Here is a 27,966-nt window from a genome sequence, read left to right on the forward strand (position 1 = left end):
CTGCCTACCTCTGTGTACTTGTTTTCTTCCACTTTGAGAATCAACATTAACTTTGAGAATCAACATTTCTTGTCTAGGCTGTTGATAGCTTTTTTCTTTTTTCCATACTCAGTTTTAAAGAATATATCTACTAGATATAGGGTTATGGTCTTCAAGGTTACACTTGTTTTTGACACGTTTGTCAGGGAGTAACCCTCATTCCCTTGTATTTAGTGTTCCTTTTAGTATTCAACTACTTTAGAGTACAGGTGTATGGATATCCTTCTTGGAAACTGCTTATTCATTTCCTGACTTCTCTGACCCAAATAATCACACAGAAACTATATTAATTACAGCACTGTTTGTCCAATAGCTTAGGCATATTCCTAGCTAGCTCTTACATCTTAAATTACCTTTTTCTATTAATTTGTGTATTTCCGCAAGGCTGTGGCTTACTGATAAAGTTTCAGCATCTCTCTCCTTCGGCAACTACATGCCTTTGTCTTCTTTCCTCCTCTATTTCTACTTGGAATTCCCACCTTGCGTATTCTGCCCTGCCATAGGCCAAAGTAGCTTCTTTATTAGCCAATGATAATAAAGTATATTCATAGCATACAGAGGGGAATCCCCCATCAGAGTCTTTTGATAGTATAGTTGTCATCAAGTCTTTAAACCTTTAGCTATTAGTTTTGTGCCTTTTCTACTGTCTTCCTGAGTCCAATTACATACATATTAGACTACTTGATACAATGTCATAAGTTACTGAACCTTCATTCATTTTGGTTTTCCATGGAGTAGATTTTGTCATGTGTTCAAATTTGCCTGTCTTCCTTTCTATAGTAATAAGCTATTCTCATTCAATAAAAAAAGTCATTTAAGTATTGCTTTAGCATTCAAGTTGCTGTTTTTATCTACTGGTTTTCCTACTAGTTTAGGGTCTTTTCATCTTGCTCCTCATATGTTCTGTAATTGTTTAAAGCTGGACATCATAAATATCACATGGCGAGTATCTGGGGTATGTTGTCATACTTTTAACATGTGTTGGGCTTTTTCAGATAGTCCATTTACCTCTCAGTCCATTTTATATTTTCAAGCTCTTTCAGCTTTAGTGGAGCAGATATAAAATTATTTACCATAGAGCTAGTTCAGCTTGTTACCTCTGACCTTCTGCGGCCTCCACAGCATGCCCAGATTCTCATTGAAGACACTCCTCACATCTGGTCAAAGTTCAGTCGTCTCCTCTACCTGCATGAGCCTTGAGAATTCTTCAGCCTTCTTAACCAGTCTTCCTCACTCCATTTCCATCTGTAACCTTTTGCCCCAATTCAAACCAGAGCCGTTTTTAATGTTAGGTATTGTATCAAGTGGAGAGTTTCACTCTACATGTACATGTAAGACCTTGCAGGGTTTTGTATCCTTTTTGCCTAGTGGAACTCAATCTTCATTTTGTTAGTCTAGGAAGTTCACACAGACTTCAGGTATGTCCTTTTCAGACAGAAGACCAGTTTAATGGCTGGATACACCTCATTTGTTTTTGTCACCCCAGGATCACTATCTTAATTGCATGTTGTTTAGTATCTACGTTGTTTTATCCAGTTTTCTAGTTGTTTTGTGGGAGGCTAAGTCTAGCCCTTGATAGTCTTTCACAGCAAGAACAGGAGTCCTCAGTAGATAAATGTTAGTTTGTCAAGGCCATATCTTGAGCCTTTCTGCTGGCAACGCCCCACAAATACTCTCACCTTAAAGTGGGGACACATTTTATGAATCAAATCTTTCTGCTGTCACTGCATATTTAGTCCACCCACTAGCCATGTCATCCAGGTGGTTTTTAGTAATCTTCCTCATTCTCTTTCTTTGCCCCAATTCAAACCTGAAGCATTTTTAATGTTAGCTATTATATCACACCAGTACTATGCTTAAGACCTGAGATTTTCTGCTGCTGTAAAATTGCATTCCTTCTTCACCATGGTCTGTAAAGTTTGACAAGACATTAACCACCTCTCTGACTCACCTCCCAGTTGCTCTCATCCTCTTTCCCCTTGGTAGTCAAACCCTTCCTATGTTAGAGACTTTGCCTTGACCCAGATTGAGCTTCTCTTTGTTCTTTTCAATTCTAATGCATTTTTACAGTGTTTCTCTGTAGCTTTGGAGCCTGTCCTGGAACCAGCTCTTGTAGACCAGGCTGGCCTCGAACTCACAGAGATCTGCCTGCCTTTGTCTTTGCCTCCCAAGTGCTGGGATTAAAGGCATGTACCACCAAAGCCCAATGAATTCTAACTCATTTTTTACTTTCAGGTATCATTTCTCAAATGTTATCTTCACAAGCCTTGAGCACAGTAATTTCCATCCAAAGTTACCTTTTTATTTATTTTATAATTCATAGAATTCATCTTATTTTTGTTTATCTTCCGCTAGAATATTATCTCCTTCAGGCTAAGAACCTTACTTACAAATTTTACACACACCAACACATACACATACACACATTAGTTATAGCCCATGCCTTAGAATATAATGAATGATAGATAAATATTTGGTAACTAAATGGATGAATAGCAGACATATGACCCTCCCTGCCATAGCAGACTGAAACTATGCGTCAAGATAAATAATCCCTCCCTTTAAAAAATGTACATATGAGCCAATGAAATGATTCAATGAGTATATGTAATTACCTCCAAGCCAGACAACCCAAGGACCCACATGGTTAAAAAAATAAAAAAAACCAACAACTCCTGCAAGTTATCCTGTTACTTCCAGTAGTGCACCATGGCACACAAATGTGTACCTACCCACATACAAACATATAATTAAAAAAATTAAATATATACATACATGAACATAATTAAAATAGTGATGAGTGAGACTGCTGGTTCATATTCTAGCTAAAGTCTTTTAGTTGTTTAAGTGCCTTACTTAGTTTCTCATATGTAAAGTAGCGGTAATAATGGTTTGTTGCCCATAGAATACTAAAAGAGTGAGACCAAGTAAGTGAAGCACTTATGTTCTGCTTGTTTTTCTAGCTGTGTACTCAGTAAGTGTTAGATGCCGTCACCAAGGAGGATGAGAATTACAGGAACTCTTAGCAGTTGCAGGAGTTTCTAAGACAGTAATTGTGCACTGTAAGCTTTGTTTATTTCATTGACCTCAAAGTACATTCCTATAGATAATAATATACATTTTTTTTAAATCTCTGAGGAAGGCATTTGGCATTTCTACTGTAATGAGGGGTAAGCAGGTTGTATTTAACATGATTAAACATTACACAGGATGTACAGTCAAAATTACCTGGTACCCTGTTAATATGTACACTTTTTATGTTTTCATGTATCAGTAAAATCAATTTAAGAAAATAAAACTAGTTAACAAATAAACTGAAAAAAAGAAACTGAAGTACATTCTTGATTTTGCTTCATCTTTCAATATCAAGTACATATAAAAAAGTTAGTTCCTAAAAGGCATTGTGTATACTAGAAATATTCACATCAGGAATTTATTCACCTATGATAGTTACTAAATGCAAGATCTATTAGCACAAAAAGATTTGTCTTTAGTTTATGCTAATATTCCTTTGTGGCCTGCCTTGCTTTGTGCACAGCGTGAGAAACTCTCGAGAAAACTTTATGTATTCGTCTTAAGAATGTCACTGCAAATGTTGTTTGGCACATCTGTGTCTTTCATGGTCCTAAACTGGGTTAAGTGAATCATTAGCATCAATTCAGTCGATGCTTATCAAGTGGTAGTGTATGCTAGGTGCTCTGTTTATAGTAATGATACGATGTTTGTAAACTGAGTTAAGTAAATCATTAGCATCCATTCAGTAGATGCACATCAAGCTGTACTGTACGCTAGGTGCAATGTTTATAATAATGATGTGATGTTTGTAACCAAGAGAGGGAGTGAACTGGAAAACAGTTGTGACAGTTCCTATAGTGGAGAAATGAAAATGGATAGTGTGCCAGCAAAGAAGAAATGCTTACGTCTGCATTAGGGTTAAGAAAGGAAGGTTTGGTGCAGAAATTTGAAAGGTCAGGACCTTCAAGAGCATTTAAAGCAAACTGAGTTGGCATGGAGCAGCACAGTGTGCTTGAGGTACTGGGGCCTGTGAAGGAGCTGAGGCTGGAGCAGAGACTCGCCAGTTAATAAGAACTCTAGCTGCTCTTCTCAGCTTGATTTCCAGAACCCACATACATGGTGGCTCACTCTGTATAACCACAGTCCCAGGGAATCGAGGGGTCTCCACATACATGGTGGCTCACTCTGTGTAACCGCAGTCCCAGGGAATCGAGGGGTCTCCACATACATGGTGGCTCACTCTGTGTAACCGCAGTCCCAGGGAATCGAGGTGTCTCCACATACATGGTGGCTCACTCTGTGTAACCGCAGTCCCAGGGAATCGAGGGGTCTCCACATACATGGTGGCTCACTCTGTGTAACCGCAGTCCCAGGGAATCGAGGGGTCTCCTCTGGCCTTGCAGTTCCTGTACACATGTGACACACAGACTGACATGCAGGCAAGCACTCACACACATTTAAAAAAGCAAAAACCAAAACTTTGTTAAAATCTCAAAGTGTGAATAAAGTAGTTTACCAGTCATTTTGTTCCTAATCAATAGTGTTCAAATGTGTGGCTTAGTCAGAGCTTTGTGGGGGGGACGGGTGGGGGGAGATTGTATATGTATTTTTTCCAATAAGAAACACACTTTCTGAAGAGATCAAAGTGTTTGTCGGCTCAGATTATTCCTGTCTCCTTGCTCGTCTCCTATCTCTGCCGCACAGTTTAACAGACATATCTTCAGAAGCCTAAGAGTCAGGAAATACTAAGGCTAAGGCATACATCGAATGTACTTTAAATAGGTTGTTTTGCAAAGCCCAAATGTAGTATTAGTTAACTGAATTGTACAGTTATGCACACACACGGATAGTAATTAGTGTTTTAGTTGATCACTGTAAGACAGGTCAGGTAAGGAGAGTAATACTTTGATGGCCGTTGTCCATCAGTGGGGATGTAAGTGATGGCTGAAGCAAGCACAAGTCTATTCTGCCTTTCACACTATTTCCTTATACAGTGGTCCAAACAAGTTGAAGACTATACCCAAGTACATAAATTGTAGTTAAGACTGTGTATTATCCATCAGCGAGCCATTAGCAACTGGGTGAGATGCAGCCAGCCTCAGCACTGGGAGCGGTGCCTCAGCAGCACCGCTGCTGTCACTCCATGCTCTAGCAAGTGGGATTTGTTTTGTTGTTTTTGTTGTTGTTATTAACCATTTTTGCCAGTTTTACCGGTTTGTAACTGATAACCATTTTCCTTAATTGCTGTAATATATGAACTATGTCCAAATAATAGGAACATATCCTTTGTTATTCTGAAAAGGTTGCACTAATAAGATTGACCAGATATGCAAATTTCCATTAATACGTTAAGCACTGCGTTTTCTTCAAAGCCTTCCCTCTAACACCTCGTTATTTTCAGGGCCTGGTACTCAGATTCCACTGTCAGATTCCTCTAGGAACTTGTGTTTACAGTTACTTGTCTCGTGTCCTGACTGTCACATTCTCATTGTTGAAAGGCTGGCTAGTAGAGACTCTTCCTGGTATTCCTGCTCTTGTTCAACACTGATCGAAATGTCAACACCTACACTGTGTGTGATTTTTCTTAGCACAGTTGGCTGAGTTCCTTCTCAGTGTTGTTATAAATGACTCAGAGCTTGTCCTTACAGCCGTCTCTTTGACCCCACTCAGCCCTGTTCTGGGGGATGCAGCCAGGGTTGTCTTTACACTGATGGAAGGTCCCTGGTTTAACAAACCACATAGCTAGCAGCAGCTCCTAAGAGCAAGTGGTGCGCAGGTTTCCGATTGTACATGATAGTGGCTCAGCACAGTCCAGACAATTCTCTTCTGCTTTCAGCAAGTCTGCACAGGGAGAGTTGACCCGGTAAGGTGGGCGAACTACAGGATGGGTGAGAGAGAACAAGTGGGCACGTCTCACACCGCCTGATTCCCAGCAGACTTACTTTTCCAGGCCATGTGTGTCCCGCAGAAAACACAACCACTCTAAAAGGTGACCGGCACGATTTCTGTGCTAAAGCCCAGTCATTACTTACAAGTTTAGTTTTCTTTGTAAAAATAATCTAAAGCTGAATTTTTAATCTAAAATTTTTTGACAATTTCTTATGAATTTGCATCATTGCCATCCCTCCATCCCTCTCCAGCTCCTCCCGTGTACTCCCACATCCTCCCAAACTCATGATCTCTTTATTATTATTATTGGCACACACAGATACATATGTGTATTTGAGTTCATTTAGTGTTATTTATATGAGCCATATTTTAAGAAAATTAGTTTCTAACCTCAGGCGAGTCACCTTTGAATCCTTTAAATCTAAATACATAATTTAAATATTGTATTATCTCTGGTTTTTTTCCTTCTGCTTTTAATTCTCTTCCTCCTAATAAGCAATCTGTCACCCTCTTTGTAGATGCTGAGGACGTGCTCACTCCCAGATCTTTCCAAGCTGTTCAGAACCCTGATGGACGTTCCCACTGTAGGAGATGTTCATCAGGACAGTCTGGAGATAGAGGAGCTTGAAGATGAGCTCAGTAAAGATTCCGAAGACACGTGAGTACAAAGCCATTAACAAATGAGATTGCCGCTGTGATGTCTGAGCCTTTGAAGAGTCCAGAGAGCATGGCCTACAGCTGGCTTCTCATCACCCTTCAAGTTCTTACAAGTTGGTCAAACACAGTCGGCCTCTTGATTCTGGATATCTGCTTCTAAATGATTACTACCTCATCTGATGCATATGAAACATTTATATTTGTGTTCACTGTCTTTTTTCCCCATTGACGTCCATCTAGTACACTGATGCGACTAGAGTAAGAGATTACTAAGTAGTGATTAAATTAATTTTCACAGGGTAATTGACTACAGTCTCCATTAAACTAGGAATGAAGTGGGAAGTTGGGAAGTATTAAATGCTCCACATTTTCTCAGGAAAATGCCTGAAAGTTTCATATCTGCCTTGGACATGTTTCATTTTAGGCTGTGTCAGTGGTAAGGTAGAGTAGTTATTTTATTTGTATGATATATGTGGGAGTGGGGGGCAGGGTAACCATGAGAGAGAGAGTGTATGTTGTGTGTAACTTCATTGTTTTCACAAAATTCCTATCTTGTGATTCATGTGAATTATAGAACTCAGGAAGGAAGTGTAACAATATTTCTGAAAGTTAAGGGAAATGTTGGCCAAGCCTCTGATAAAAATCATTCTTGACCTCTTCAGTTTTAGCCTTCCAAGCACGTCAGGCAAGTATCACTAACGTGGGGGAGCTAAAAGCTAAGTATCCTGTCATGAAGTGCTAGGAAAAGTGTCGTGTAGGGTCTAGTGCTGGGGATGCAGGGCTGTAGCTCTGGGGTAGAGGAGCTTAGCTCGGGCGAGGCCCAGTTTGAGGCAGGATCGCTGCACCTGGCATTGGTACTTTGCAAGTTCCTAACAAGCTGTCCATTCTCATCAGTCCTCATAGAGACCTGTGAATGGTTGGGAGGGACCCTTTCGTCATGCTTCAGTGTGCTCACTGGTGGACACAATGTTTAGCACCTGGGTGGGTGCAAATTGCTAGGTAATGGATTTTGTGGAGGGTTTTTCCCAAATAGAACTAAAATGAACAGTTTTTAACTGAGCCAGCTGTAAACGAATTCTTCCTAAAGTACTATTCCAGATTTACTAGTTGTTTGTCATTGAAAACTGATTTTGGTTCATGTATTTATCAAGATTTTATAATGGGAAAGCAAACTAAAAACTAAATTTGGGACCAGATTTCAGATTATCTGACACAGGTTTTTGAATGCTGATTTCATAAAATATGAAATCTTCTCAGGTTTTCCTTAGGGTGGCAGTCAGGCCAATCTCACTCACTGACTCCAACATGCCTTGGCCAGTATTTACTCATGCTCACAGGTGGGGTTGCTAGTCAATAGTCAGGTCCACAAAGTCCAATGGCTAGTCAGTGTACTAAGTACCAAATAAAGGTACTTCTGTGAAAATGATTGTTTTCTCTTTCCAGTAATGTAAAATGTCTTCAGGTCCTTACCTAGTGTTTGTATTGGGAGTTGAGTGTAAACTTTTGGGGAGGTCATCATGAGCATCCCTAACTTAAATTGCATTTCTAGTAGATGAGACCTGTGTTTAGGATCCCTCAGCAGACGCCTTCACACATCCAGACTCTGACAGAACTCTGTCCTCAGAGAGCAGCCTTGAGTATGCTTCTGAGTTACTGTACAAGAGCTCAAGGTTTGTCTGCTGCGCATTGCTGAGGCTTTGAGCCATGGCATACTTTGATTTACACTTTTCATGTCTCTACCATGAGCTTCATTTGGATAAAATTTAAAAATTGGTTGAAACTGCTTAGTAAACTAATGTGCTATATAAATATAAGGTCTTACTATATGAATTAATTTTTTTCTACATTTTAAATCTCATAAAGATAGGAATTTTATGCTTTGAAGAGAAAATCCTCCTGTTAGGATCATGGTAGTTGATTTATTCTTGGGAAAATCTACTTACATGTTTAGAAATGTTTCCAAGAATATGCACAGAAGTTTCTGTTGGCTATTATATTCACTTTATATAGACACTATACAAGACCTTGACTCTTATTGCTACAAGTGCAAATGCATTCACATGGAAATCTTTGCATATAGTAAGTGCACAGCTAGTAGCCATATGAAGATTGCGATGAACTTTCAAAATTATCTGTTTTTTCAAAATTTCTTTTAAATATTTGAGTATTCACTTTGAGAAAACAAATGATAAACATCTTTGATTTCTTAAATTGTCCAATTATAGCTGGGACACAGAGACACGGAACATCATTTCAAAGTTTAGGCAGTGATTAATGCTAATAGGTACATGATTCTCTTTGGCAAATCAGGACCAATTTTAGCAAATCGTCTTCTAGTTTATGAATTGTAGAAAACCCCTCATGTTCTCTATTTCTCAGTTGTATTCATCCTTATTTCCTTAGTTAACACCGTATAGGCTTATTCAGACTTCTTTTTATCTATGGTTACTACCTTTAAGCGGGAGAGAAGGCACATGCATGTGTTGAATTGAAGTACCATTCCAAAATACGTTCAAGTTTAGGCAGCATTCTCTTTAATCCTTTACGCTCCAGTGTGTTTGAAGAAACTGACACAGATTTACAAGAGCTTCAGGCCTCAATGGAGCAGCTGCTCAGGGAGCAGCCCGGTGATGAGTACAGCGAGGAGGACGAGTCGGCCTTAAAGAGCAGCGAAGTGGAGCGGACAGCAAGAGGGACAGACGCCGCCGACGAGGACGACAACCCCAGCAGCGACAGTGCCCTGAATGAGGAGTGGCACTCAGGTGCATGGTCTTGGCTGTGGGCCTGCTTCTTTCTCTGTGCTCAGACATCTTAAGTAAGAGGTCTTTTTCTGACGTGCAGTGTGGCCATCACCAGCTTAAGCTGGCGTGTGCGCCTGTCTTCTGTCGTGTGTTGACTGCCCGTGTTTCACACAGGGCATAGCAGTTCTTCATTTCTTCCTGTTGTTGCACAGCGACTTGTGAAGCATTTTTACTCTGCTTTTTGTTCTCCATTTCTTGACTTGTTTTTCTAGTAAGAAAGACAATAACTTAGTATCTCTGTTCTGCCTGTCTCTTCATGTTATAGTCCATGTTTATCCTTTATACATAGGTTTGGTTGTTTCAGTTCAGAACATAGAAATACGCTTTTTCCATTTGTTTCCAAACTAACATTTAAATAGTGGTGTTTGTGGGAATCTTTCTTTGTAATCTGATTTACTATCTATATCTTTAAAAGAAACAATTCTCAAAGTAACATTCTTGGGTAAGACAGCATTATAAGTGTTTTGATGGGCAGATGCCATAGTGAAGACTGCTTGTGTTGAACGTAGAAGAATACAGGAAGCTATAACTCATTTGTCGTTGATGACAGTCTGGTAGTGTAAGAATGACTTTTAATCACAAAGTGTCTTTAGATAACAGTGACGGTGAGACTGCTAGTGAATGTGAATATGACAGCGTCTTCAACCACTTAGAGGAGCTGAGACTTCACCTGGAGCAGGAAATGGGCTTTGACAAGTTATTTGAGGTGTATGAGAAAGTAAAGGTATGTCAATTTGATTACATCATGTCTCCCTCTCTCCCTCCTACTTGTCCTGTATAAGCCCCTCCCAAGTGCACGGCCTGTTCTTTAACCATTGCTATTATATATGCGTATACACAGATGTATCGTGTAGAGCTAGGCTGCCCATGATAATTTGTTCACTGCATCTTAACCAGTTTTAACTTTCTGTGATGACCTCATGCTATTGTAAAGATAAACTTCTTTGTTGAAGGGAGAGATCTACACCTAACGTTGGGTATAATGGTATGATGTAGTTAGGAATCACGCTGGTTTAGGAAAGTAGCAGTAGTGGGTTTTCTTCTAAAATCACTGACCTCACCAGCTGCATAGAGTGGCTAGGCTTATAGTACCAGGCATGATCCCCCTTCTGGTGAAGACGCCTTGAGTCTAATTACACGGCTTCTGGTTGCCATCGAGATGTAAGTGCCACTATTGTCCATTAGGGAGAGCTTGCTGTGCTAGGCACCATTATGGTTCACAGGCTATCGTTGATTGCTTCTCTTCTGTAGCAGCTTCCGTATTAACTTACATCTGGTAATTTGGCATAGGCTATTCATGAGGATGAAGATGAAAATATTGAAATTTGTTCAACAATAGTTGAGACTATTTTGGGCAATGAGCATCAGCATCTCTACGCCAAGATTCTGCATTTAGTCATGGCAGATGGAGCCTATCACGAAGGTAAAGTTTTTCTCATGCCTTCATATTTTAAGCAAATGTGAGAAAAAAACAAGATGACAGATGTAAGATAAGGCACTCTCCTCAAATGGGCTTTGAGGCAGTCTGTACTGGACCCTGTCTGATACTGTGAAGTAGCTCTAAAATTTACTCTGCCCTGTCACGAGATTCTCTTGCCTTAGAGTCTTTAAGTCACTGTCTTTTAGTTCATAAGTAACATTGGAATGAACTTTTAGTGCTTTATTTACTAATGTGTACATTTTCCTGCGTGTATGTATATGCACCTTTTGTGTACATTGCCCACCAAAGCCAGGTGAGGATATCAGATCCCTAGAACTGGCATTACAGATGGTTGTGAGCCATCGTGTTAGTGCTGGAAACTGAACCTGGGCCTCTGCAGTAGCAACCAGTGTTCTTACCCACTGAACCATCTCTCCAACCCTTAAATAAAAAATTTTAAGTTTCCTAATTAAAAATTCAATAGCTGTAGAAATTAAAATAATTCTCATCAATCTATTGAATTTTTGGCAAAGGAAAAAATGTAAAATTCTGAACATGAATTTATTTCTAATATGGTTGTCAAAATTAATATAATTACTTTAAAGATTTAATTCATAGACCAAAATTGAGGATTTTAAATTTTAATTGTTTAATTTTAGCAATATAATTTTTCTTAAAATACATTTATATTGCCTCTTGCTAAAAATAATTAAGATAATTTTTAAAAATACATCCACTTTACAAAATAAAAATAAGTACTAAAAACATTTGAGAAAGCAGCATATTAGATAAACAAGCACAAAACAAGGGATGGGGTAAAAATAGGATAATGTTCAGAAGGTCTTCGTTCTGGAAACTTGGCAGGGAAGCAGGAATCCTGGTTAGTAGAATCAGAGCCCATAGGGCACAACAGAACCCAGGGGTCTGTAGATCTCAGTACAGCTAAGTGTTAACATTAGTTAACTGAGTTAACTTGTTAAGACTTCGGAAATTTCCTTCCGGTGTATTACTATAAAATAGGTATTTTATTTTCTGAAATGATAACAGATGAGTTCATCATTAAGATGAAGGTCTCTACTTTAGCCAGCGTCTGGAATTTACAGATTCTTGATTTCACTGAGCTCGTGCACTTGAGCTATACTTCACTGAAGTGAGGAATAGCTTGTAATTTTGCAACATTTGGATTCCATAGATTATTTTTCATATGTGTAAGCTACCATGACACAAGACTAGAGAATGATTCTATTTTAGTAAATCTGTGGCGAGATCTAGCCAGTTCTATTCTCATTCAGACTGGTCCTTCAGGAAGCCCTCCACAAGTCTTGTTTCAATGGACTCTTCAGTGGATTCGGCAGCAGTATGCTCAGGCTGTAGTGTTCCTTGTCAAGTGTCTGAAGAGCTTTTCTTTTGCTTTGCCCTTTGAGTGGAGAGCTGTAACAATCAGCTGGGCCTCAAGGTAGGATTAGCACAGCTGAGTGGTTGCTAAAGGATGCCTGTCTTATGGGCCTAGTCACCTACAAGGACCAAACACTAGGCTGAGCCGTGTAGCCCTCAAGAAACGTGGTCAGTTTTACTGTAGTGTGCAGTGGGGACGTTCGTGAGACCACGAAGTTCCCTGACCCAGAGCCAGCCTGGAGAGAAAAGGTAAAGCAGTTTCACAGTCAAGCGACTGCCTTTGCAAAGAGCAAAGGACAAGGTAGAATACCCCAGCAACCTTAGCAAACTTCTTATATATCCTATAGCACACTTTAGCTTACTAATGTAGCCACTGAATAAACACATGAAAAATACATTAAGCAAAAGCGAAGATGCTGTGTTAAACATTAGACAATTAAGTGCTAGACGGTGACTGTGTTTAGAATAATGAGAGCAAATGGATCTCAAATCAAGCTGTCCTATATATAAATAGTTGGGTTTTAGATATTATCTAGGAGATAATAGAATCGTGTCATATACATGATGCCTGCACACTTTTATTCTCATTCTAAATGATGAGAAACTAGTAAGGAACATATTAAAAAGAAGAAAGTGAGGTGAAGAGATTGAGGGAAACACGCCACCATCAGCCGGTGGTCTGAGCTTATGTCCACATAGAGCATCTGCACACATGCGTATGCCCACACCACAAGCAAGACTTGAACTTTGTAAAATGATCTTCTAATCTCATTTCTGTTTAATTTCCCTGGAAATTGTCAACTTTCCCCAAACCGATCTCAACCAATAAGGTCTCCTGATATTGTTGCAGTGTAGGTTTTGTGAGCTTTAGTAACTGTCTCCAGTGGTAAAATTAACACTAACTAGTCCATATGAAGCTCTTTCAAAAGTCATAGGTCAAACAGAGGTAGTAATTTTGTAAGTTATTTAGAACTGGTTCTAAGAATTCCTTCACAAGGAGAATTGAATGAATGTAGTGTGGCCAATGGTAGGTTGGCAGAGACTACCACGTCCTCCCATTGATCATCAGCAACTAAGCACGTGATTTCTTTCAATCTACCTTCCCTTCTCATCCATTTTAGATGGAATGTTATGTTGTGTTTATGTAATGAAATTCTATACAGCTGTTCAAATGAATGAACCAAATCTTTAGCTGTGAATATGCATATGCCCACAAATCTAAGTTAAATAAGTCACGTGTGATTTATATAACATCTAAAACAAGCTTATATACTTCTGCATATGTTTAATAGCAGCGAAAAAGTATAAGCAACAAGAATATACATTAATTTGGGTGTGCTGAAAAATGTCCCTAGAAAAGAAGGCCACTGAAGTGGGAAAGTATACAGCCTGTAATACACTCTTACTTAAATATCAAAACCAGTAGGACTAAAAGTTAACGTTGTTAATGCTAGGTAGGCATATGTGTGTTCATTGCTTTCCTGACTCTCTGAAGCACTTTATAGCTGTAAAAGCGAATAAGTTATAATAGAGAGTGGTGTGTGACATTGGAAGCAATGAAAATATATTCAAGTTGCATGAAGTACTGGTGGGAGGCAGGCTGGGGGTGGTCCTTAAGGAGACAACATCGAAACTGGATTTTCAGAGATGAATGGCAGTTTATCTTGGATCAGTATGCACATCCTGTATAAAGGGATGCAGAACATTGCAGCAGGGACAGTGAGTGATGGCCAGTAACTAACACGGGGAATCTTTAAAGCATTTCCGCGTTTGCTGATCCTGGAGAGCATTACAGACATCGTCAGAAGCGAGGGCGTGGCAGACAGTGGGGTCCACAGGGTGTAATGTTTGACATGATGCCTTGGATTTACCGGGGTCTAAAGAGGGCTGTTTGGCAGTGTTAGGCAAATCAGTGTGCTTATTAACTCATTCAACAATGTTTTTTTAAGAATAGACATTCTTGTGGTTTTACATAAGAATAGTTTACTTCATTGTTCCGTCCTCATAAGATGGAATAGTGTGCAGACGTTGACTCTGACGTGGATTTTACTGTGAGGTTTTCACCATGAGAAACAGTGAAAGCTTTGTAGTGGTGCCTGGCACCCCCACAGAGACTGCAGCGAGCATTTCCAGTCCTGCTGCTTCTTACCAAGCGCACTTCTCTATCCTCCTGTCTAGTCTGTGTCTTATGTGGGGCGCTCACTTCACAATTCTGCATCTTAGTCTGATTGTCTTAGAGATATTTGTGCTTCAGAAGGCAATCTGAGGATTTATGCTTACTTATTTGTAACACTGGTTGTCTTTGATAATTTTTACTTACCTTTATTCTTTGTAATACTGCCTGGATGTCAGACAGTGAATATGCACTATTATAATAAAATTACATTTAAGACTGCATTAATAATCTTTAGAGAGGAAATGCTTTTTAAAAAGCAAGATACTGCTTGAATTATAATAAAGTGAATTAATTTTTTTCTTTTTTTCTACAGATAATGATGAATAATCCTCAGGACATCCTTTAATATTCAACTATATGAAAACATTTGAACTTGGCTCATAATACAAGCTTCCTGGGCAATAAAGATTATTTATGAGAAATGCCAGATTTAAGATAGGCATGCTTATTGCATGAAAAATTTGAGAAGTGTGTTTTTTCTTACATTTTATCTATTTTATTTTGTTTATTGGATTCTATAGCTGACTCATAGGTTCCTATAGAATGTATATGTCTTTAACTCAGTCCACCAAAGCTTTGACTCAGAACTGGAATTAATAGTGTTAAAATTCACCACAAAAGAAGGAACTAATTTTAGCAACAGTCTTTCTGTGGAAGGAGTTGCCTGTATCATAAGAGGCCTACCACTAGGGTTTCATTTCAGTTTTAGCATCACTTTTTTTCCGTCTAGGATTTTTCATCCTGGCTAGCAGGTTTGCATTAAATAATTCTTGTCAAGGGCTCTATTCAAATCTCTACATTTGGAAGATGAAATTTTAACCTTGAAGTTTGTATTCTCAAGTCATTTTTCAACCAAATACTGAATCTCCTGAGCTAGCCCGGTGGAAACAGACTGTGGAAATAATCCTAAAAATCATTGAAAGATTTCATTATGAAGGAATAGCGAAGCTGTATTTCCTGACACTTAAAAGTTCTTTAATTTCTTCTGTTTCTCTTTAAGGACCAGAAATAGTGTGTCTAAAAATCAGGCTATAAATTTAAACGTGGACCTAGAAAATAGCATAAAATCGCCCTTTTGGTTTTTAACCCCTCTCATATATGTGCCTCAGTGTCACCTGCTAAAAAGGAGGGAGCCTTTGTTTTCAGCACCCTGACAGTTTGGTAACTAGTATGGGGAATGTTTGCCTGTCCTGTTCAGAACGAGGATGGAACCAGGTCATCACAATGATGGTCACATGGTTTCAGTTATGTGAAACTACATATGGGAACAGTTATAGTTTCAGAATATGCCAAGTATACATGGCTTCATTGTCTACAGTCCGAATGTTCCTAATAAGACCAGAAATGTGTGCTTCTTAGGGTACCAGTCAACCTGATGGGCATAATCTGTCATCTGAAATGTGGATTCTTATTACTATTAGTACTGTATTGACTTTATTATGTATATTATTTCTAACATCCAGAACTAAATAGTTGATTTTATATTTTATTTTGTACTATTAAATTTGTATTATGTACCTGAAGCGTACAATCAGTTGTCTTTATTAGCACTGTTCTCAGTATCTGCACCGTCTTCAGGTAGACAGACAATGACAGGAGCACGTGCAGAGGAAGACGTTGCGTCTGGAGACTGATGCCAGGCAGTCGGTGAGGCTGATCTCAGACTTTCAAGCAACCCTCGTTTGAAAGTTACCGTAATCTGTAAGAGCCCTTGGCAACCTAAGGACCTCCTAAGGCCACAGTTTCTCCTCACTACCATCCTGGGAACCGAACTTTTATCAAAACATCTTCAACCCAGAGCATATACTTAGAAGACATATGCCAGAAAGCAATGGTCTGACTCCTGTCTGGGATGAAAGGGCAGGAAGCAGGTCTACCTTTAACAGCACCACCAGGCAAAGTATTGAGCAGATGGTTTTCTAACAGTGAGGAACAGTCAGTGATACTAATGCTCCAGCCGAGATGGGCTGACCACAGTGGGTGTTGTGGCTCCTCAGCCTTACAGGAGCCAGCAGGGTGGGGATGGAGAGGTTGGAGCCAAGCAAAACCAGGGGTTGCCATCGTTTGCTAAAATACAATTTACTATATTATAAACAAACAACTCAGTAACTTAAGCTCTGCCTTGATACAGAGGTGAATTCAAACTATCAGAAAGGAAATTATTTTTCTAAATAACAGAAATTACTCTATTGTAAACAAAATTGGAGAATCCAAGGGTTGGTTATTTAATGATATCAGCAGTACTGATTGATAAATCTGTAGCTAGACTAACAGGTACTTAAGACATAATTAGAAATATCTGGATGAGGATGATTCACTGTATCTTGACAGTCACCTAATGGATTATAAGGAAATATGAACAGTTCATGCCAAAATAATTAAAACTGCCTTTTTTTGGAGCAAAACTTATCTGCGCTAGGTTGCCATAACAGACATAAGAGTGACTTCAACTACAGAATCCATTTTCTCAGTGTCATAGGTGCTACAGGTCCAAAGTCATGATTTCTAGTGTGGCTTCTCGTTGGTTGCAGATAGGATTTCCTCATGAGGCGACAGTGGAGGTGAGCTCTTTGTGTGACTAATCCTATAGCATCCAGGCCCATTCTTATGACCTCACTTAACCTTGCCTGACAGTCCATGTCCACTCACATTTCTTGGTAATTAGGACTTCAACAAGAATTTATTTGGTTGCATCGGGAAGTGGGGGGATCTCAAATATTTAATCCACAGAGTTATCTAAGCTCACAGGAAGTCTCTATCTGATTACTCAGAGTCTAATATCTAATTGTGAAAGTGAAATTTAGTTTAAAGCCTACCACAAATGAGCCATTGGGTCCAGATGGATTCAGCGATAAGTTCTATCAAGCACTTCTGGAAGAAACAGTACCAGTTCTACACAAGCTGTTCTAAAATACTGGAATGCAGGGGAAATTGTCCCTCTTCAGAGAGCACAACCTGTTCCCAAAGTGAGAGGGGGGAAAACGGCTGGAGGGAGAATGAGCTAAGGAATCCTGTTTAGTGAGCAATGATGAAAAAGTTACAAGTTAGCAAATCTAGCTCAACAACAAATCAGAAAGCAATGAATGGTAACCAAGTGGACCATATACTAGGAATACAGGATTAAAGTAACATGTGAATAGCAATGTAAATCGTTATATCATCAGACTAAGAAAAGCACCTATGAGAGAACTGGGCATCCATTCCAAACAGTTTCTGCAGACAGGGAGCAGAAAGGATAAAGGCCCCCAGGGAGTGGTGGACTTAAAGTTTCCTTCCTAAAGGAAATAAGAACATGGATTTCTGCTTGCTGCTTTTTCCAGTGTCCTGGAGATAACACCAAGGTAATGAACAGTAATCAGGACACCTCAGATTATAAAGAAAGGAAAATGTTCACAGATGACATGGAAGGCAGGACATACAAAAAAGTCTTAAGATATCTAAATAGTGGCTACAAAAACTAGAGAGAGCTAAGCACATTCTGGGGATGTGGCTCAGTTGGCAGAGTGCTGGCCTGGCATGCACAAAATTCAGGAACCAAATAAAAGCTGGGTCTGTTAGTCCTGATGCATAGGAAGTGGAGGTAGGAGAATCCACAGTGCAAGCTCATCCGCCATATAGCAAGTTTGGGGCCAGACTGGGCTCTGAAGTCCTGTCTCAAAAGAAAAATGAAGATACTATTTATAATAGCATCAATTGTGAAATTCTTGTCATATTTGACAAATTATCGGTATATATGTGTAAGTATATATACATATATATATACAGTATGCACACTACACTGACAGTTACAAACATTGCTCAGAGAAATCAATACAAAGTAAACTGATTAAAAGTACAAACTACAAAAGAAAATTTGACTTCGCTAAAATAACATCAATACTTTTCCAAAGATTCTGTCCCAAAAATATAAAGTCCAGAATAGGCTAGATGTTTGCAAAGCATGTATCTGACAAAGATGCCATGTAGAATGAGGAAAGAAAATATAACAGTAAGATGGCCAGTTTGAAAATGGGAAAAAGAAGTCATGCATGTTCAAAGATGAGGATAAACTCACGGAAAGGTCTATAGTAGTTCAACATTATAGTTAGTTGGAACCTAGCTCCTGTAAAGGTCCACTTGCTGAAGACTTGGTGCCTAGCTTGAGATACTTCTTGCAGATGTGGGAGCCTTTAGGAGATTGGACCTAGAAGAAGGAAGCTTGGTTATTGATGGCATGTCCTTGAAAGGGCTACTGAATTCTGTCTTCTAATATACCTGCCAGCTGTAAAGACTGCAAGAGCCCCCTCAATAGACCCAGAAACTGAATAATGCTGGACAGTTTAATATACAGACTATTTTTCTCCTTTTGTGTTTATGATAATAAAATTTAACTCATAAAAGTTTTTAATTACTTTCTCATTGCTGTGATAAAATACCCCAGCAAAAGCAACTTAACAGACAAAACGGTCTCTTTTGGCTTACAGTTTGAGAGGGTCCCAGTCTATTACGGCAGTGAAGGCATGGTGGCAGGAAGCTGGCTGGTCACATTGCACATACACTCTGGATGCCACACACACACAGGACTGAGTGCAGGTATATCCTCAAGGCCCACCCCTCATGACTCACCACAGCAAGCCCACCTCCCCAAGTTTCCACAGCCTTCCTTCCCGGACAGCTCCACTGACTGAGGATGTGATCAAACACATGAGCCTATGGTGGCCGTCTCTCATTCAAAACACAGCAATAAATTAGCCACAGTAAGAGATTAACAGGAACGTCACACTCCAGTGATTAGTTATGAGAATGTGCTCTCCCCATGGATGGTGCTGCACTCAGCCTTGCAGTGTGGTGAAGTGTGTGAAGGAACACTGCGACCGGGCATTAGGCTGCCACTGGCTTTTGTAACAATGTATCTGAAGGCAGACCTCTGCTTCTGGGATCCTGGACCATGGAGCCTGGATGTCAGTGGTTACATATTAGCAGCAGATAATGGTTGAGGGTCCTTAATAGCTGAAGTTTTGCCAAATGTTTTGGAAAGAACACTAAGGAAGCAACCTGCTCATGACTTGGAAAAATATCACTTCAATGTCTGTACTGCTTCTGGGATCACACAGGTGGTCAATGCCACATTCCGCCCACTGATCGTGTATCAGAATTCTGCCCTTTAATGTCTGGACAGTTCAAAACACTTGCGAAACTTTTAGTAGTGTTCACACTGAAGATTCTGCTTCCGAGTCTCCATTCTCTTCCTCCGGAGATGCACAAGTTCTTCCAGTTCCTCGCTTGCTGCCTCTTGATGGCCTTCACCGTGCCCTCCCTTCCTCTTCATCCATAATGTGGGCAAATCCTCCACCAACGTATCCTATAGGGATGCTTTTTCTAGCTTCCATTGCTTCGCAGGAAATCCTTTAAAACCATTCCCTAAGTCTTTCTAGCAGACATTTGCAGTTTCCGGCTTCTGTCCTTCCTTTACAGCATCAGTGCATGTTATGCACCAGCAGTAGTCAACACGACATTCTGTCTGCAGGCTGCAGCAGATGCTGATCTGTGACCAGATACCAGGTAGCTGTATGTGGTCTTTTGTTCTCTTTTTTTATTTATTATTATTTATTTTTTTATTTTTATTTTTTTTTATGGAGAAAAGGAAAAAAAAGTTTCCCCCTCCTCCCAGCCTCCCATTTCCCTACCCCTCCTCCCACCTTTCTCCTCCTCCCCCCACTCCTCTCCCCCTCCCTCTTCAGTACAAAGAGCAGTCAGTGTTCCCTGCCCTGTGGAAAGTCCAAGGTCCTCCCCCCTCCGTCCATGTCTAGGAAGGTGAACATCCAAACTGGCTAGGCTCCCGCAAAGCCAGAACATGAAGTAGGATCAAAACCCCTTGCCATTGTTCTTGGCTTCTCATCAGCCCTCATTGTTCGCCATGTTCAGAGAGTCCGGTTTTATCCCATGCTTTTTCAGTCATAGTTCAGCTGGCTGTATGTGGTCTTGATCAAGGTTCTGAAGCAATGGGGTGGCATTTGGAAGTAAAAATACAAAACTTCCACTTGCTCCCTCCTATACACTGAACCCAGTCCAGCCAACCTGAACCAAGATAAGAGAGCACCAAGAGGGAACCGAGAACTACACAGCTCAGCGCCATGCGGGTGTGCCAGAACTCACTCCAAGAGATTAATTAGTTCTGTTGGCAGGTTGATTAAGAAAAGCTGCTTGCTTTTGCTTTTTTTTTTCCTAGTGGGCAATTGTCTTTAGTTTTAATTGCTGTAATAAAATACCTAACAAAAGCAACTTAAAGGCAAAAGGGTTTGTTTGGCTCATAGTTCCAGAGGTGAAGATACTGTCCATAGGGCAGAAAGGCATGACGGGAGCTTGCAGTCAGCCCAATCACAGTGCATTAGCAGTCTGGAACCACAGAACAGTAGGTAGAGGCAGGCTATACATCCTGAAATACCACTCCCAGTGACATGCGCCCTCCAGAAAGGTTCCAACTCCAAATGTTCTAGACATAACCTTTCCGAACAGTACCACCAGCTGGGGACCAAGTACTCAAACACTCGAGCCTAAGAGGGACATTGCACGTTCAAACAATAACAAGCCGTCAATCTGGAGACACATAATCTATCAGAGAACTAAGAATACGTCACAGCTGAATACTCAGCATAGAAAGGATGTCTGTATCACTTCTTCCAAGACTGAGGAAACATCCAGAAAGGGGGTGAAAAGGATGCAGGACCTGGAGTAAGGACTGTAGTGCTGTAGAATACTGTCTTCCTGGCATGACATGACCGTTGCACTCGAAACCCTTAGCAGTTGTGATAGCCTGCACAAGACAGCCTATCAGTGTTCCTTGAGGAGCTGGGAGGGGCCCATGAACCCCTACTCTCCTTGAGGCTCTATCAGCAGATAATGACTGCTGGGGAAAGACATTTTCTTCAGCTCTGTAGCCACTGATGAGTTACCTGTAAATAACTCTTTACACATGCTCCTGTAAACAACCTATTTAAACTCATATGGGGCACACACGCAAGCACACACACACACACACACACACACACACACACAAGTAGAAGCATAGTAAGGAAAAGGATCAACAGCAGTGGGGGAGACACAAGAAAGGATAATGGGGAATGACTATGATCAAAACGCACACATGTAAGAAAAGATCTATAATTGATATATGCTAATAAAACATCAAAAATATCACCTCACTGTATACATAACAAATATACTCAGGTTGGTAGGTTTATTGTCCATCACTAACAGACATGTAATTCCAACCCTTCCTCTCCCAGCTTCTGGAGAAAATATTAGAGCCATTCCATAAGCAAGATGGCTGTCACCAAGCCTTTCTAGAACTTTCCATTTTATTTATAGACTGAGCATGGCTCTGTCACATGCTCTGCAGCATCACCAAACAGGATGGGAGTTAATTTGCTCTCCCACAACTATCAGACCAACACTGACTCTGCGTTTATGCGCACGTAGATTTTAATGGCCAACATCTTCCCAAATCAGTTTTCTCACAATTAAACACCTACGTGAGGTCGTGTTCTTTCCTTTTCTTCTGCTGAAATGTAGTGGTAGCTTATTTGTCAGAAGATACAGCCCCTCCGGCTACTGTTTGTGCCAGGAGTGATGGTTAGTGTTGCCTGCCTCCCCCGGGTCTAGAATCACCTGGGGACATTACCCGAAGGCTTTTCTAGATTCAGCGATGCCAAAAGTACTAGACAAAATATGGTGGTTTGAATGAGAACAGCCCCCACAGACCCCATCTGAATGCTCCAAGCCCAGTTGATAGAACTGTTTGGGAAGAATTAGGACACAGGGCCTGGTCAGAAGAGGTATGTCAGTGGGGCCTGGAGGTTTCAAGACCCTATGCCCTTACCGCTACACTCACTCTCTGCCCCCTGGTGTTCATAACATGTACGCTCTCAGCTCCTGCCATGGCTGCCTACTGGCTTCATGGCTCCTACCAGGATGGTCATGGACTCACCCTCTGAAACTGTAAAATCAATACACTCTTTCTAGCTGCCAGGGGCTAGAAAAGGAGCCAAAAGACCGAAGGAAGAAAAGAGCAAGCTGAACAGCCACATCCGTCCTCTGCATCCTGACTGTGAGTGCAACGTAAGCAGGGGTCACAGCTTTTGTCTGCCATGCCTCTGCTGCCGTGATAGGCTGTACCCTAAGGTGTGAGCCAAAATGAGCCCTCCCTTTTCACGACGCTTTGTCATTCGGTCACAGCAATGAGACAGGTAACTAATACATAGTGTAGAACTATGTTTTCCCTACAAGAATAGAGGGCCTTTCTAGTTCTCATTGAATCCACTCACAGTTGCACCTCTATCTGGGGTTCCGTGTTAAGGCCTTTTGGAATCTCAGGTAGCTGCTTAGAAATACGGAATACTATTTTTAGCTATAGTCGCCTCATTGTGCTGAAGAACACGGAGATTTATTTCTCCTATTCAACTGTAATTTTGTGTCTGTTAACCAGCCTCTCCATCTCACCACCCACTTGCCTTCCCACACTGTAGCAGTGTCTCCAATAGTTTTCATGGTTTGCAGCCCAAACGTATGCCTAATTTTGTACAACTGGCCCTTGCAGTGAGGTAGTTTCCGCCTCTCATTTCCAGGCACTCCTTGTTTTAGCAAGTCTTTGTGCTTTCTGGAGCAAAGCACTGCCGTCCATAAAATCATGCTTTCTGTTCATGTTTCTCACTCAAAAATTTAGTGCTTTTTTTTTTTGCATCTGGGCATAGTATTGGAGTTTGAGGCACAATAGCAAAAGTAGCATGGATTTGTTTTTCTTCTTCACAGTTTCACAGACAGAAGATTCATTCTGACCACAGATCTTAGCAACTGCAGTGGAGAGCTTTTTCTTTCTTTTTATTAAGTCAAGAAATTGTACTATTTCATTTCAAGCAAACACTTGAGCTGGGGAAATGGCTCAGAGGGAAACAACTTGTCTAGCATGCCCTAAGTTCAATAATCACTACTCTAAGAAATAATTAAAGGAAGAAGCTCTTCACGGCTTCTCTTTGGCATATTCAAACCTCCCACTCTTGTGCCTTGGAATAATTATAAAAGTAATTATTACTTAAAGAAGCATTTCAATACATTGAAAGATGGTTTGGTAACCAAGACAATCCCAAGTGACTAGTGACAGTAGCATCTATAGCGTGGACACAGTTTGCAGTGACTAGTGACAGTCATATACAGGGTGGACGCAGTGTGCAGTGACTAGTGACAGTCATATACAGGGTAGATGCAGTGTGCAGTGACTAGTGACAGTGCATATACAGGGTGGACACAGTGTGCAGTGACTAGTGACAGTCATATACAGGGTGGACGCAGTGTGCAGTGACTAGTGACAGTCATATACAGGGTGGACGCAGTGTGCAGTGACTAGTGACAGTCATATACAGGGTGGACACAGTGTGCATTGACTAGTGACAGTCATATATAGGGTGGACGCAGTGTGCAGTGACTAGTGACAGTCATATACAGGGTGGACGCAGTGTGCAGTGACTAGTGACAGTCATATACAGGGTGGACGCAGTGTGCAGTGACTAGTGACAGTCATATACAGGGTGGACACAGTGTGCAGTGACTAGTGACAGTCATATACAGGGTGGACGCAGTGTGCAGTGACTAGTGACAGTCATATACAGGGTGGACACAGTGTGCAGTGACTAGTGACAGTGCATATACAGGGTGGACGCAGTGTGCAGTGACTAGTGACAGTCATATACAGGGTGGTCGCAGTGTGCAGTGACTAGTGACAGTGCATATACAGGGTGGACACAGTGTGCAGTGACTAGTGACAGTCCTATACAGGATGGATGCAGTGTGCAGTGACTAGTGACAGTCATATACAGGGTGGACGCAGTGTGCAGTGACTAGTGACAGTCCTATACAGGGTGGACACAGTGTGCAGTGACTAGTGACAGTGCATATACAGGGTGGACGCAGTGTGCAGTGACTAGTGACAGTCATATACAGGGTGGACACAGTGTGCAGTGACTAGTGACAGTCATATACATGGTGGACGCAGTGTGCAGTGACTAGTGACAGTCATATTCAGGGTGGACACAGTGTGCAGTGACTAGTGACAGTCATATACAGGGTGGACGCAGTGTGCAGTGACTAGTGACAGTCATATACAGGGTGGACACAGTGTGCAGTGACTAGTGACCGTAGCTTATATAGGGTGGACACAGCGCAGAGGCTGAGTCACGCACGGCCCAGGAAGGACAGAGACAGGTATACTAGGTTTGATCATGCTACTCAGATTGATGTGACATTTGAAACTTAGAAATTATTTACTTTGGGAATTTTCTTTATAATATTTTTCAGGCCTTCGCTGACCATAAATAAGTAAAATAGGAGACCGTGGACTAAAGAGTAAAATTCCATATAATTATGCATTAGTGAAATTCAAATGATAATTAGTGACATATTTACATATTTTTCAAATCGTATCTTCCTTGAAAAAAAATTTGTTATATTTTATTTAGAGTTACAGGGGTCAGAGGCAGATACATCAGAGTTCCTGTGGAGGTCAGGAGGCCAGAGTACAATTTCCAAGACTTGGATTTCTTCTTTCACGATGTGGCTATCTAGGAATAGAACTCAGGTCATCAGGTTTGGAGGCAAGTGCCCGTACACACTGAGCCAACTCAGCAGTTCTAAGAGATGTGCATTCTCTTACTCTTACAATCTGTATTCTCCACGGTGGTTTTACAAATAATATATTATGAAGCAGTAAGGAGAAAAAGGAAATTAATGGAAAGGAGAAAGAAGGCACGAGATTGCTGAGAGAATTGAGGAAAATCAAAGTCAGGACTGAGGCTGGAGGATGGCTCAGCTGTAAAGAGTGCTTGCTGCTTTTGCATAGGATCCAAGTTCAGTTTTCAGCACCCATGTCAGGCAGTTGAAACCACCTGAAGCTCCAATTTCAAGGGATTCCTCTTCTGGTCTTTGCAGGCACCTGCACACACACACACACACACACACACACACACACACACACTAAAATAAATCAAAAGCAATGGAACAAGTTTTAAAAGGGGAAAATACAATTCTGTGTACCCAAAGCACTCGTTTTTATTTTGTTTTGTTTTAGTTTTATTTTTGTTTTTGTTTTTAAAGACAGGGTTTTGCTGTAGCTTTGAGCCTGTCCTGGAACTAGCCTTATAGTCCAGGCTGGCCTCAAACTCACAGAAACCAAAGTACTCTTGAGAAAAAGAATAGTGCTGGCGATATGGTAATATATGACTTCAAATAATACTACAAAGTTATCCTGACACATACAACATGTTATTAGCACAGAAGAAAATAAAACAGAATATCTAGAAGTAAGCCTATGTAGCTGTGTGATTCTCGACAAAGGTTTCAAAACTATACATCGGGGAAACAGCTTTTTCATGCTGGGTAAGCTGGCTATCCACGTGTGCAATTTTTTTTTTAATTTTATTTATTTATTTATTTTTTTGGTTTTTTCGAGACAGGGTTTCTCTGTGGTTTTGGAGCCTGTCCTGGAACTAGCTCTTGTAGACCAGGCTGGTCTTGAACTCACAGAGATCCACCTGCCTCTGCCTCCCAAGTGCTGGGATTAAAGGCGTGCGCCACCACCGCCCGGCTCACGTGTGGAATTCTAAAACTAGATCACAACACTGTTCCTGAGCAAAGCATCTCAGTATCTCAGTAAAAAAAAAACAGCAAGAATTAAACACAGAATTAAGTTAAATTCAAAAGCTTCTATACAGTCAAAGAAACAATTACAGGAGTAAAAAGACAGCCTACAGAATGGGAGAAAGTCTTCCCCAGATATCCATGCAACAGAGGATTCATCTGCAGAATATATAACAAAAACGTCAAAGGCTTAACTGACAAGGGAGAAAACAATACAATCAATAAATGGGATGACAAATGAACACTTGTGTAATGAAGTACAAATGGCCAATGGAAACATATTCAATATCTGTAGCTGTCTGGAAAATACAAATAAATCAAACTACACTGAGATCCTATCTTACTGCATTTAGAATCATTATCAACAAAACAAAACCAAACAACCCCCAGCAGATGTTAGCAAGGATGTGGAGGAAACAAGCCCTTATAAACTTTTGGCAGTAATATAAATTAGACCCACTAATGCAGACATCAGTATGAACTTCTATTAAAAATAGAACTTCCCTGGTTCAGCTGTGTTATTCCTGAGTTGATACACAGAAGAGCCCATGTCACCACGCCCTAGGGAAACCTCCACACTGTAATTGTCCCTTCACCTTTTCCTGTGGTCTGGTTGTGGAACAGCCCAGGTGCCTGTCAGTAGATGAACAGGTACTGAAAATTGTACAGAGAGACAATGGCTAACCACAAAGAAAAGTGAAATTATATTGTTTGAAAAATGTGGGTGGGACTGGAGGTCATAATGTGAAGCAAAATGTATCCAAGACAAATATCACATGTGTCCTCACACGTGGAGTCAGGAGGAGGAAGGACAGAAGGTCACAGAGGCCTCTAGGTCTGCGGAAGGAGAAGAGGGATAGGAAAGAGCAGAGAGTGGAATAAATATGACCAGAATCTCTCTATGCAAAGCTCCTCACTTCGAAGAGCATATCCTAATCAAATATTTAAGCTCCAAAGAAACAAAATTATGATAACAAAGCAAGAGAGGTATTTCTTTGGTAATAGCTAGAAAGTAAGGCACCTAGTGGGAGAGTCTGTCTGTGGATTAAATGTTTCACCTTGGAAGGAATACCAATTGTCTGCCTGGAACCCTAGGAATTTCCTTTTCCATGGAATGAAATATATAGGTGTCAGATTAATGTTCCAAGAGCTGCTAGGGAGGCAGGCGCACAGGGTACCTTGTGAAGACAGGGTGGGTAGTTTCTCCTTTGGGTGGTGGTAAACAGATGATTGGGGAGTGTGGTGGAGGGTGCTGGTGCCTGCCCAATTGAATTCCTCAGCAGTTCTGGATTTCTCTGAAAGAGACTATGAAGAAAGTGCCCGGTTGAGGAATATGGCTTAGGATGACAGAGACAGGCTAAGAGTAAGTTTTGGGGAGGAGTAGCCTTTTAACCTGATCTCCAGGGAAGCTCTGTCAAATTATCCGCACTCATGGCAAAGGACGGTGGCATCCATACCCCAATATTTATCAGGGACTGGTTAGTCGCCAGCTTCAGAACATAAATTTCCATTAATTCAAGGGCAGCTAGTTGGTCAAAGAAGTCACAGTGTTGAAAGTTGAAAGGGAAAGGAGACAGAAGCCTAGGACACATGTACAACATATAGAAGTATGTTTTCCACGTGTGTGGTATATGTTTGTGAACATGTATATAGGGGTGTACACGCTGGTATTTGGAGGCCAAAGTTGGATTACAGGCATCTTTGTCTCTCTCCAAGTTACACTTTGAGACATGGTCTCTCACTGGTGTAGGAGATTCTTCTTCATGTGTTGCTTTCATTGGTTAATGAATAAAGAAACTGCTTTGGGCCTGGTAGGTCAGAACTTAGGTAGGCAGAGAAGACAGAACTGAATGCTGGGAAGAAGGGCAGAGTGAGAGACATCATGGATCTCCTGCCTGAGATGGACGCTG

The 27,966-nt window shown here is 40.8% G+C and overlaps 1 protein-coding gene across 9 annotated transcripts in view; it reads left to right on the forward strand.

The window, feature by feature from the left end:
• Nucleotides 1-27,966, forward strand: part of Nek1 (NIMA related kinase 1) — a 554,120-nt gene that overhangs the window by 107,072 nt on the left and 419,082 nt on the right. For 6 of the 9 annotated variants that reach the window (XM_041673737.1, XM_041673742.1, XM_041673738.1 and 3 more), the window contains 5 exons: nucleotides 6,462-6,601; nucleotides 9,154-9,362; nucleotides 9,995-10,125; nucleotides 10,692-10,824; nucleotides 14,706-15,903. The exons of the other annotated variants lie outside the window; for them this stretch is intronic. In XM_041673737.1, the coding sequence (XP_041529671.1) occupies nucleotides 6,462-6,601; nucleotides 9,154-9,362; nucleotides 9,995-10,125; nucleotides 10,692-10,824; nucleotides 14,706-14,719 (627 nt within the window). In that variant the 3' untranslated portion in view covers nucleotides 14,720-15,903. Of the gene's footprint in view, nucleotides 1-6,461; nucleotides 6,602-9,153; nucleotides 9,363-9,994; nucleotides 10,126-10,691; nucleotides 10,825-14,705; nucleotides 15,904-27,966 lie in introns of those variants that run through there. 9 annotated transcript variants of the gene reach the window in all.

Source organism: Microtus oregoni, unplaced genomic scaffold, assembly GCF_018167655.1.
Source record: "Microtus oregoni isolate MIOR12 unplaced genomic scaffold, Mior012 000024F_ref0000369, whole genome shotgun sequence".
NCBI lineage: Eukaryota > Metazoa > Chordata > Mammalia > Rodentia > Cricetidae > Microtus > Microtus oregoni.